Genomic DNA, 12,253 nt, shown 5'->3' with positions numbered 1-12,253 from the left:
TCACTGCTCGAGCCGTACAAAATCTTCTCTTATGTGGGGGGGGGGGGGGGGGGTCGGGATCCCTGGCATATGCTTTCAAATGAGTGTCATTTTGGGGGTTCCTTGACATGAAGACCGTTGGGAACCACTGCTGATACCCTGTCCCTCTCCCTCCCAAAGATGGGGGCCGTCCGGCTGGCCAACTGCAACCTGCACAACCAGGCGGTGGGCGAGGGCATCAGCGCAGTGGTGCAGGACGTCAACATCCGGCAGTACATGGAGCAGCAGCAGCAGGGTGAGTGGACCCACACACAGGCCTCCCCAAAGCAAAGGCTTCACAGCAGCCGGGTGAGTGGACCCACACGCAGGCCTCCCCAAAGTTAGGCTTCACAGCAGCCGGGTGAGTGGACCCACACGCAGGCCTCCCCAAAGTTAGGCTTCACAGCAGCCGGGTGAGTGGACCCACACGCAGGCCTCCCCAAAGCCATGCAGGCTTCACAGCAGCCGGGTGAGTGGACCCACACGCAGGCCTCCCCAAAGTTAGGCTTCACAGCAGCCGGGTGAGTGGACCCACACGCAGGCCTCCCCAAAGTTAGGCTTCACAGCAGCCGGGTGAGTGGACCCACACGCAGGCCTCCCCAAAGCCAGGGCTTCACAGCAGCAAGGTGAGTGGACCCACACACAGGCCTCCCCAAAGCAAAGGCTTCACAGCAGCCGGGTGAGTGGACCCACACGCAGGCCTCCCCAAAGCAAAGGCTTCACAGCAGCCGGGTGAGTGGACCCACACACAGGCCTCCCCAAAGTTAGGCTTCACGACAGCCGGGTGAGTGGACCCACACGCAGGCCTCCCCAAAGTTAGGCTTCGCAGCAGCAAGGTCTCACAGGTCTCACGGGCCTGCGATGCGACACATTGTGAGCTTGTAGAATGTAGACCTGCTATTTTCAAATGATTTGTATACATTTTGAAAACTTGAAATGGGACATTCTGCACAGTGAGTGCTGTCTACTTTTGGCACTTTTGATGTGCATGTTGAATTCAGGACTTTTATTGCAGTATTGACACTACCGGTACTTAACCCATTTAGGCCTGACCTCGAAATTTAAAAAAAATCTTCTAAATCCTCCAGTTTTCTGAAATAAATATTTTCACGATTTTTCAAAAATAGCAGACCTACAAGCTCGTAGCGCGCCACTCGGTGGCGCGCTATGAGCTTGTAGATCTGCTATTTTTCAATAGCTAAATTATAACATAATGTTTAAAACACCAAAAGGGGTTCCCGCCCAAAATGTGTTAAAGTAAAAACACTTTGTGAGTACTCTCTCCACCACTGAACGCTGATCTCGCGTTGTGCTTTCAGGCGTGGGCGCGGCTCACCCTCCCGTGCTGCGTCGCTCCTTCTGGCTGGAGGCCGGCTCGGTCAACTTCAACCTGATCACGGCCGACATGGCGCTGGCGGCCGACCATCCGGCCAAGTGCGAGGTCCAGAGGCACTTCCTGGAGCTCCACGACGCCCAGAGCAAGAGGTAGGAGCCAGCTATTTTCAGCAAGTAAAGTAAAATCAGTCATTACGACGGCGGTGGCTGAGGGGTAGAGTGGCCGGACGGTAACCGCAAGGTTGCCAGTTCGAAGTTCGAACCCTGTGGGCTCCCCCAGAGTTAGTGTCGAAGTAGCCTCGGAAACCCAGACGTTTTTATTTCCAGGGAGGAAAAAAAAGTCTGGGTCCGAGTCCACTTCAATTCGGCATAGAGTAGCGCAAACATCGCTCACTCTCTGCTGATTTCTGATCGTCTGCACCTTTGTTAAATTGACACACACACGCACACATGTACACACTCACACACACTCCTCTCTCTCTGTCGCTCTAAGTAATTAGTCTCATGTCGTGCAGCTGCACATAGTTTCTCCAGGCGGATCCTGCCGGGAGTTGCCTATGCCATAAAAAGCATAGGTGAGTTCCAGGCTAGTGTCAAAGTGTCCTTGAGCAAGACACTGAACCCCTAATGGCTCCTTGGTTTCCACCGCCATCAGTGTATGAATGTGTATGTGTGAATGGGTGAATGTAATGCACAATCTATGTAAAGCGCCTTGGATAAAGGCGCTATAGAGCACCGAAGTCTGACGTCACTTTCAGTAGAGGGCACCAACACACAGGTTCGTGTATTTTTTTATTTGTATTGAAATCTCCATAGGGCGATTTTATGTCGCTTCATATAAGAACTGTGTTTGAAAAATAAACCGACCACCCCGGCCTTTCTGTCAGGGGAGTGGCTGTGCGTCGTTAATGATGTCCATTCATATTTGATACAGCCAGTTTCTGGAGAAAATGAAATTTTGTGACCGCAAAAGCCTTGAAACTACATATGAATGCAATGTCGCTGAGCATATACGTCACGCCCAGCTGTCAACATATTGCGTTCCTGAGATTCCTCGTTGACATAAGCTCAGCTGGTGGTGACTCGACTCGTACTAACCACGATACATTATATATGAATAAAATAAAAAATAAAATAAACTTAATTAACGTTCAGTTTCTGTTGTGCGACGGGCTTCGGGCAGAAGCAGCCTACCCGGAAATGTAGTCTCTGGGTTGTTTGGCTCGTTTCTAACGCTTATTTTGTTACTCTTTGGGTATATTTGTACATTTCCACCTTCAGTCGATGCTTCATATCCATATGAGTGAAAAGGCCGGGGTGATCGGTTTATTTTTCAAACACAGTTTTTATATGAGGCGATCTAAAATCCCCCTATGGAGATTACAATGCTTATAAAAAAATACACAAACCTAGCGACTGGCGCCCTCTACTGATAGTAGAGGGCAGTGACGTCAGGACTTCGGTGCTCTATATAGTAGATATGGCTTATAGAGCAATGTCTTGCAGAAAACAGCGAGTTGAGAAAACAGGCTTGAAAGGTTCACTTCTGTCTCTAACATTACACCTAGCTACATGTTTAAGCATTTATTTCATATTTACATGTCAATTTCAGCTCTGACACTTATTTCAGACACGCTCTAGTATGTGAAGAGTCTGCCATTAACTCATTTTGGATAAAACAAATTAAACGTTTTTCTCCTCTGGTGAAAAGCTGGACATTGCGCGATGGCAGGCTCTCAGTCAAATCTGGTCACATTTACCATCAAGGTCCGCCAAAATACATTTTAGTCGACACAATCAACTGTAGATTCTGTCGACTAAAATCTTATGGTATTTAGTCGACTAAAACTAGACACAAACACAACAACATTCCAGGTGACTAAAATGTGACTTAAAAAACGAATTGAAAACTATTCAAGAGACTAATGACTAAAACTGAAAATCAAAATGTCCTACCAAAAACAACACTGCATCATCACGTGTGTCTCTCTCTCTCTCTTTCTCTCTCTCTCCGGCTCTCAGGCTGTGGTTCCTGTGGCCGGACGACCCGCCCGGCACCAGGTCCAAGCGCGGCGGCGGCGGCAGGAACCGCTGCGGCTGCCTGGGGGGCTGCAGGTTCTTCGGGGGCAGCAGCAGCGGCGGGGGCCTCGACTTCTTCCGCCTGGAGGAGGCCATGACGCCCTCGTCCTCCTCGGCCTTCTCCAGCGCCAGCAGCAGCGCTGGCCAGTCGGACGCCATGTGCTACGGCCAGAGTCTGCTAAACCCCGGAGAGTGGATCATCACCAAGGAGACCCCCAGACTGGTGGACGGTACTGCACTGCACTCACGCACGCACTGACACACGCACGCACTGACGCACGCACGCACGCACGCACGCACGCACGCACGCACGCACGCACGCACGCACGCACGCACTGACGCACGCACGCACTCACGCACGGCTCTTGAGCAGAGACCTCCGAACATCGCACATTTTAACCAAACCACGGAGAGCTCCGTAGATTTCGAGTTATTCAGGTTTTTAGTCAGCCTGTATAATGGTCGGTGGACGGCAGCGCGGTTGCGCAACCCGGTCTAGGATCGCTAAAGAAGGAAAGGCCAAGGCAAAATAATAAATAATAATAAAATAAATCAGCGATCCGGTTTGATATCACTAATGAAGCTTATCAGACGGAACATTACGCCAGAAGCAGTTGCCGGTTGGATTCCTTCTGACGGAACGTTCCGCCAGGAGCAGTAAAACCGTTAATGGATTACAATACCATAATCGAGAAACAAAGTTGAAAGATGAAGATTCAAGGATTCTGCCCGGCAACACTTAATACGAGGTTTTTTCTTTTCTTTTCTCAAATGTTCAGGTCATGGAGTCGCTGTGAAGAGGGACACCCACTCCCCTGGTCTTCCTCCTGAGCTGCCCGAACGCAGAAGCCAAACACAACAACAACAACAACAACAACAGCACCACCTGAGTCTCCAGGTGCCCCAGAGGTCCCACAGCTCCGCCTCCTCCTCGGAGGAAAACAGCTCGTCCAGCGCGGCGCTGCCCCTGCTGGCGGGAGAGAGGGACAACAGCCCCTCGCCCAGCGCCGAGGAGCACGGCGTGTTCCACGTGAACGGAAAGAGCAGCGCCGCCGAGTGAGTGTAGTGACGTTCGCTCCCACCAGGGTGGTTTTCGTCGACTAAAACTAAGACGAAAGATGTCCGTCGACTACCTTTTTTTCGCTGACGAAAACTAAATGGAAACTAAGCTATGACGACTAAAACTAAGACTATACCGACAATTTCGTCAACAAATAAAAACTAGACTAAAATGTTAACCCATTTACTGTAGACCTGAACTCAAAATTTAAAAAGAAATCTTTTAAATCCTCCAGTTTTCTGAAAAAAATGTTTTCACGATTTTTCAAAAATAGCAGACCTACAAGCTCGTAGTGCGCCACTCGGTGGCGTGCTATGAGCTTGTAGATCTGCTATTTTTCAATAGCTAAATTATAACATAATGTTTAAAACACCAAAAGGGGTTCCCGCCCCCGAGAATGGGTTAAGGGACTATAGTGGACTAGAGATCCAGTATAAGTCATTTTACACTTGGTGGCATGCTGAAAATAGCCGATCTACAAGTTCACAATGCGTCGGCTGTTTTCAGCATGTGTAAGATCAGTCATTAAGACGGCATCAAGGCCCGCCAAAATACATTTTAGTCGACTAAGTCAACTGTAGATTTAGTCGACTGAAACTAGACTAACACTAAGGCATTCCAGGTGACTAAAATGTGACTAAAACTATATGAAAACTATTCAAAAGATTATGACTAAAACTAAAATAGAAATGTACTGCCAAAAACAACACTGGCTCCCACACGCTACTAAACGCCACCAAAAAAGTACTTGCATGTTTTACGTAAGTAAAAGTATCAATACTCAAGTCGAAGTTTTCGGAATTCAGAATGTACTTGAGTAAAAGTACAAAAGTATTCCCATTTCCAGAAGGCGGCATTAAACGTTTCCTGTTCGGGGTCGGTTTTTCATAGCGTCATTTGATTGGCTCCGAGGTAGGGCTTTTTCTTTTATACCCCCTTTATCTCCCCAATTTAAGCCAATTGAGTGTTTTCCAATTAAGATGACGCTTAGCCAATCGGATCGAAGGTAGGCGAAACTGACCCGCATCAGGACATGATGTGCATGACGCCACCGTAAACGTATATAAAGGTAGACGCCTCTTCCGGCTCTGAAGGCACCATTTTCCAGAGAATCCTTGGCGAGGCATGAGCGGAAGCTTCCGGAAGCATCGCGTTCACAAGGGAAGTCCCCGGAAAGGACGCGCGCTGTGATTGGCCCAGTAGTCAGTGGAGTGACAGCGAGAGACACGGAGGAGTCGCACGAGTGACGTCACTTTTGGCAGCAACGCAACGTGCCTTCAGCGCTTCCCTGCGGCACTTCCGCTTGACTTCCTGCCTTCAATGGAGACACGTCGCTCCGATGAACTGCATCGGCTTTTTAACCCATTCTTGGCGGGAACCCCTTTTGGTGTTTTAAAGGTATATTCAGTGATTTGACTTAATCTAAATATCACTTATTTTTTCTTTTTTTCTGGATAATCCTCCCTACTATAGAGTGTGCTGACCATATAAGGAGTTCCTCCCTGTCCCCAGTGAGCCCCTGGGGTCAAAAAACCCTAGTTTCAGTTTTGGTGGCGGGTGGCAAAGCCTTCATCCAATCAGGATGAGAGAGGCCTTCCTCCAATCATGATCGAGTGGGGGCGGGCCTTGGTGCACATCCTGTTGGCCTGTTGCACTTCCCCCCACTGTAGAGCGTGCATGTGCACATTTTGTTACCGGGGCGGACTGGGTGGTTTTCCAAATCACTCAAATCACTGAATGCTCCTTTAACTAAGCATTATGTTATACTTTAGCTATTGAAAAATAGCAGATCTACAAGCTCATAGCGCGCCACCGAGTGGCGCGCTATGAGCTTGTAGATCTGCTATTTTTGAAAAATCGTGAAAATGTGGCACAAATATTTGAATATAATATTCTTTCAGAAGACTTTTTATTCATTTCGACGTCAGGCCTAAATGGGTATTAATATCTATGCATGCCACGGTTGCCACCTTCTGGAGAAAGGGAACCAGCCAACTCATACATTTTGTAGAATGGGTACGGTTCAAACGGAATTACAGGTCAATACAAAACCTGCCAAGAGGATGAAACCAGACCATCACTGTCCTCCATTTTCAATTCGTCAGAACATTTACAGACGTACAAATATACACTTATCTATGAAAAAAAGGAAATCATGATCATCATATATACAGTTAAAGAAAGTAAAAAAGGGAAAAAAAACATGTACAGTATGGAAAGGGAGGACTTTAACTTTTTTACATGATGGGCCAGTTTCAAATTGCAGCCGTCCGCAGGTGCTCTTTGAGAGCGGTTTTGAAGGCGTCCAGGGATTCACATGTCTTAATGGACGTTGGTAGGGCGTTCCACATTTTAGCGGCATAGGAGCGAAATTAATTGAACCCCTTGTTTTTGAGCGGAATCTGTGTTGCACGTGGTTTGTTGAAGTCCCTCTGTTTTTGGAACCTGTGTGTGTGTGTCTGTGTCCTGTGCAGCACCCTAGGCGAGGTCCCCGAGGGCTCTCCCGTGTCTCCCAGCAGCACCCTGGAGCGCGCGTCCCTGCGCTCGCCCCTGCGCTCCCCGCTGAAGCGCCAGTCCTCGGTGCACTCCGGCCGCCTGGGCAGCACCAAGAGCCTGTCGGCCGCCGTGTTCGCCGACAAGCCCCCGCCCACGCTGTCTGTGGGCGTGCAGTTCAGCGGCGAGGTTCGCTGCTTGCACTGTTCCTTTGTTCTGTTTTGTTTTTTGTTTTGTTTTGTACTGGTGCCCAAAACCTTTTTCATGTCAAGGACCCCACAGAATGATGTATTTCCACGTTGTTTTAACCCATTTTGACCTGAGATCAGATTCTAAAAATGTCTTCTAAATCCTGACGGTTTTCGTTCTTAGTTTTTTCAAAAATAGCAGACCTACAAGCTCGTAGCGCGCCACCGAGTGGCGCGCTATGAGCTTGTAGATCTGCTATTTTTCAATAGCTAAAGCATAACATAATGCTAACACCAAAAGGGGTTCCCGAACCCCAAAATTGGTTAACTCTAATCTTTGCTTCTGGGGGGGTCCCTGGAACAACATATTTTCAGACGGGGGTCGGCGGCCAAATACAGATCATTCTGGGGGTCCTTGACATGAACAAGTTTGAGCACCGCTGACCTAGAAACATGAGGATTTTCAGAAAACCGTCATGATTTAGAAGACATTTTGTAGAATCTAGTGTCAGGGTCTAAATGGGGGTCGATAGCCCAATGAGTGTCGATGTGGGGGTCCTTGGCATGCAAAGGTTTGGGAACCCCTGGTTTAGACATGAGACGCTAGGTTCAATGTTTTCACCTTAGTGTCTTAGTTTCTTTGAGGCACTGATATGTGGTTCTCTCTGCCCTCTGCTTATGTGACTAGTTATTTACTGTGTTGCTTATTGACTAGAGTTCAGCCCTAGTCCTGAACGTAAAGATCATCCCCGTATGGGCTGTGATCTGGCCTAGTCCTGAACGTAAAGATCATCCCCGTATGGGCTGTGATCTGGCCTAGTCCTGAACGTAAAGATCATCCCCGTATGGGCTGTGATCTGGCCTAGTCCTGAACGTAAAGATCATCCCCGTATGGGCTGTGATCTGGCCTATAGTCCTGAACGTAAAGATCATCCCCGTATGGGCTGTGATCTGGCCTATAGTCCTGAACGTAAAGATCATCCCCGTATGGGCTGTGATCTGGCCTAGTCCTGAACGTAAAGATCATCCCCGTATGGGCTGTGATCTGGCCTAGTCCTGAACGTAAAGATCATCCCCGTATGGGCTGTGATCTGGCCTAGTCCTGAACGTCACAGAGTCACCGAAGGACTACATCATGGCGCCATTTGGCTTGCAGGGACGTTCAGAACGATCATACCTTAAAACCCTTATCATTGCATTTTCAGTCACACGGATTTGAACCTTTTCTTTTATTCCACGGTGAACCTCAGGTGTCGCGCAGCGACGAGAACGTGCTGGACTCGCCGCAGCGGCAGCGGCGCAGCTACGGCTCCTTCCCCTTCACGCCGTCGGCCGACTCCAACACCTTCCACCAGTACCGCTCGGCCGACTCCAGCATGTCGGTGGCCGACAGCGAGGCCTACTTCTCCGCCACCGAGGACTTCGAGCCCATCAGCAGCGCCGACGAGGGTCCCGGCACGTACCCGGGCCGCAAGAAGAAGCGGCGGCAGATGCAGCAGCCGCAGACGCAGCCCTATCACATGGAGAACTACAGGTCAGGGTTCAGATGCAGCAGACGCAGCCCTATCACATGGAGAACTACAGGTCAGGGTTCAGGGTTCAGGGTTCAGGGTTCAAGGTTCAAGGTTCAAGACTTTATCAGGGTTCAGATGCAGCAGACGCAGCCCTATCACATGGAGAACTACAGGTCAGGGTTCAGATGCAGCAGACGCAGCCCTATCACATGGATAACTACAGGTCAGGGTTCAGGGTTCAGGGTTCAGATGCAGCAGACGCAGACGCAGCCCTATCACATGGAGAACTACAGGTCAGGGTTCAAGGTTCAGGGTTCAGATGCAGCAGACGCAGCCCTATCACATGGAGAACTACAGGTCAGGGTTCAGGGTTCAGGGTTCAGATGCAGCAGACGCAGCCCTATCACATGGAGAACTACAGGTCAGGGTTCAGGGTTCAGGGTTCAGATGCAGCAGCCGCAGACGCAGCCCTATCACATGGAGAACTACAGGTCAGGGTTCAGGGTTCAGGGTTCAGATGCAGCAGACGCAGCCCTATCACATGGAGAACTACAGGTCAGGGTTCAGGGTTCAGATGCAGCAGACGCAGCCCTATCACATGGAGAACTACAGGTCAGGGTTCAGGGTTCAGATGCAGCAGACGCAGCCCTATCACATGGAGAACTACAGGTCAGGGTGCAGGGTTCAGATGCAGCAGCCGCAGACGCAGCCCTATCACATGGAGAACTACAGGTCAGGGTTCAGGGTTCAGATGCAGCAGACGCAGCCCTATCACATGGAGAACTACAGGTCAGGGTTCAGATGCAGCAGACGCAGCCCTATCACATGGAGAACTACAGGTCAGGGTTCAGATGCAGCAGACGCAGCCCTATCACATGGAGAACTACAGGTCAGGGTTCAGATGCAGCAGCCGCAGCCCTATCACATGGAGAACTACAGGTCAGGGTTCAGATGCAGCAGACGCAGACGCAGCCCTATCACATGGAGAACTACAGGTCAGGGTTCAGGGTTCAGATGCAGCAGACGCAGCCCTATCACATGGAGAACTACAGGTCAGGGTTCAGGGTTCAGATGCAGCAGACGCAGCCCTATCACATGGAGAACTACAGGTCAGGGTTCAGGGTTCAGATGCAGCAGCCGCAGACGCAGCCCTATCACATGGAGAACTACAGGTCAGGGTTCAGGGTTCAGATGCAGCAGACGCAGCCCTATCACATGGAGAACTACAGGTCAGCGTTCAGGGTTCAGGGTTCAAGGTTTAAGACTTTATTGCCACGTCAACAGAGTTGATTGGAATTTGTTTCAGTGCACTAAAAACAGACATACAAAAAGACACATTCACATTATTCAGATGGTAGAACAAGATTACAAGGGGACCAATAAATAAGAAGAATGCAAAACGTTACAATTCATGTTCAATAAACAAATAGCAATTCATCGCAGTTCGTCGTGTTACGAAGCAGCTTCACGCTGTAAAGTGCGAGTGAAAAGATTCAGGAGGCGCACAGCCTCGGGATAAGTGCTATTCTTAAAGCGGGAGGTATTGCACTTTAGAGACCGCAGTCTCTTGGTTCAAGGTTCAAGGTTGCGCTCTACTGTTACATCTTGTGTACACGTCGTACATGAGATAGGAGAGAGAAGAAAAGTACATGAGAGAGAAGAGTAAAACTTTTTTTTTGGTTTGGCTTCCTTCAGACAATGCAGCAGCATAGATGACGTCAAACGGCAAACACAGCAAACAAAGGGATAGAATAAAGAGTGCAAGAAAGAGTAACATATGTACAAGTAATATATGTACACTTAACTATACAAGTCTGAACGCTTTTTTCAAAAAACTGAACGATTTAAAAAAAATAGCAGACCTACAAGCTTGTAGCGCGCCACTCGGTGGCGCGCTACAAGCTTGTAGATCTGCTATTTTTCAATAGCTAAAGCATAACATAATGCTAACACCAAAACACGTATAGCTCGTGGTACAACGGGCAAATCGAAAACAAAGTGCTAATCCTAGTTCTTCCTCTATAACCGCATCCGTCCCTCCTCGTAGTCGGAGCTCCATATACCACAGCGTGGAGGGTCCGCTGACCTACATGCTGAACGGAGAGCTGATCACGGAGCCTCGGCTGCTGCCCCTGCCCCCCGTGCTGCCCCCGCTGCCCGCCCAGCCCCTGCCCAGCCACACGTCCCAGGCCAGCTTCGTGTCGGCGCTGGCCATGGAGGAGGAGAGCTCCGTGGAGGCCGAGAAGACGGCCGAGCCGGGACCCGTGACCCGACAGCCCCACGTCATGGCCTGCTACCACAACTACCTCGCCCACTACCAGGTACCAAGCTACCTACAACTACCTCGCCCACTACCTAACTAACTAGCTAACTACCTACCTAACTATACCCACCACACTGCCAGGTACAAACTACCTACTAGAAACTACCACAACTGTCTCACACTGTACCAGGTATTGTCGCCTCTCTGCTACAACAGGCTAACTACACACATTGCGTAGGACACCCACTGCCCTGGCCTGCCCTGTCCAGTGACTATAACTACACACATTGCGTAAGGCAGGGGACCCTAACGGGTCCATTTGGTTCCATTTGTACGCTCTCGGAGTTAAATTAGCATTGATTTTACACTATAAATTGCGGGTCCCAGAGATATAAATGCTATTAAATGGGGGTCCGTAGCCTAATGCATGTCAAACTGGGCGTCCTTGAAATTAAACGGGTTGAAAATCACTGCTAGAGCCATAAAAGTATTCTCTTATGGGGGTCTCTGGCATATCTTTTTCAAATGGGGGTCCGCGGGCTCATCAGTGTAAATTTGGGGGTCCTTGACATGAAAACGTTTGGGAACCACCGGTCTAAACCAGAGGCGTATCTACAATAAGGCGAGGGCAGGCGTCCGCCTGTCCAAATCCATTTCTGGCCTGGCCAAAATCCATACAATGAGAAAAGAGAGAGGACAAAAACAAGACCTGCGAACTATTAATGGACAGCTGATTGGCCGTTGCGGTAGAGCGCGACCCTCAATCACCCATTGGAATGTAAATGCATGCCTTTCAGCCTTTGTATCCTACTCGTCTGGCCGGAGACGACAATTGACACATCTTGCCTGTCCAAAATGTAATTCTTGCTTGCCCAAAATGTAATTCCTGGAAACGCCACTGGTCTAAACTAGTCATCCCTCTCAAACGACAACTGAAACCTCCATAGGCGACTATCGACACCGTCCCTGGCGTCCCATAGTGTGCCTTTCATTTTGTCGCGTCCGACGAACACAACTCTGGTTCCCCAGGTTTCCAACTGGTCCGTGAAGCAGCCCACCAATAAGAGGACCTCCAAGTCCTCACTGCACCGCCCCCTGGATCTGGACACGCCCACCAGCGAGGAGAGCTCCACCTCCTTCGACCAGCTGTCTGTTCCTACCTTTAAGGTTAGTGGTTTGACCGGGAAACCAACATCCTGGGACTGTGTGTGAGACTAGACGAGACCTGTTCACACACTAAACCAACATCCTGGGACTGTGTGTGAGACTAGACGAGACCTGTTCACACACTAAACCAACATCC

General features: G+C 49.5%; 1 protein-coding gene across 1 annotated transcript in view; it reads left to right on the top strand.

The window, feature by feature from the left end:
• kiaa1109 (KIAA1109) overlaps positions 1–12,253 on the top strand; it is a 196,760-nt gene that overhangs the window by 49,152 nt on the left and 135,355 nt on the right. The window contains 8 exon segments of the mRNA XM_079528812.1: positions 160–274; positions 1,338–1,503; positions 3,376–3,662; positions 4,212–4,488; positions 6,967–7,174; positions 8,424–8,707; positions 10,735–11,008; positions 11,980–12,117. Coding sequence (XP_079384938.1) covers positions 160–274; positions 1,338–1,503; positions 3,376–3,662; positions 4,212–4,488; positions 6,967–7,174; positions 8,424–8,707; positions 10,735–11,008; positions 11,980–12,117 — 1,749 coding nt within the window.

The sequence above is a fragment of the Electrona antarctica genome, assembly GCF_951216825.1.
Source record: "Electrona antarctica genome assembly, chromosome: 18".
In the NCBI taxonomy this organism is placed as follows: domain Eukaryota; kingdom Metazoa; phylum Chordata; class Actinopteri; order Myctophiformes; family Myctophidae; genus Electrona; species Electrona antarctica.
This window is presented reverse-complemented; position numbering and strand designations above follow the sequence as displayed.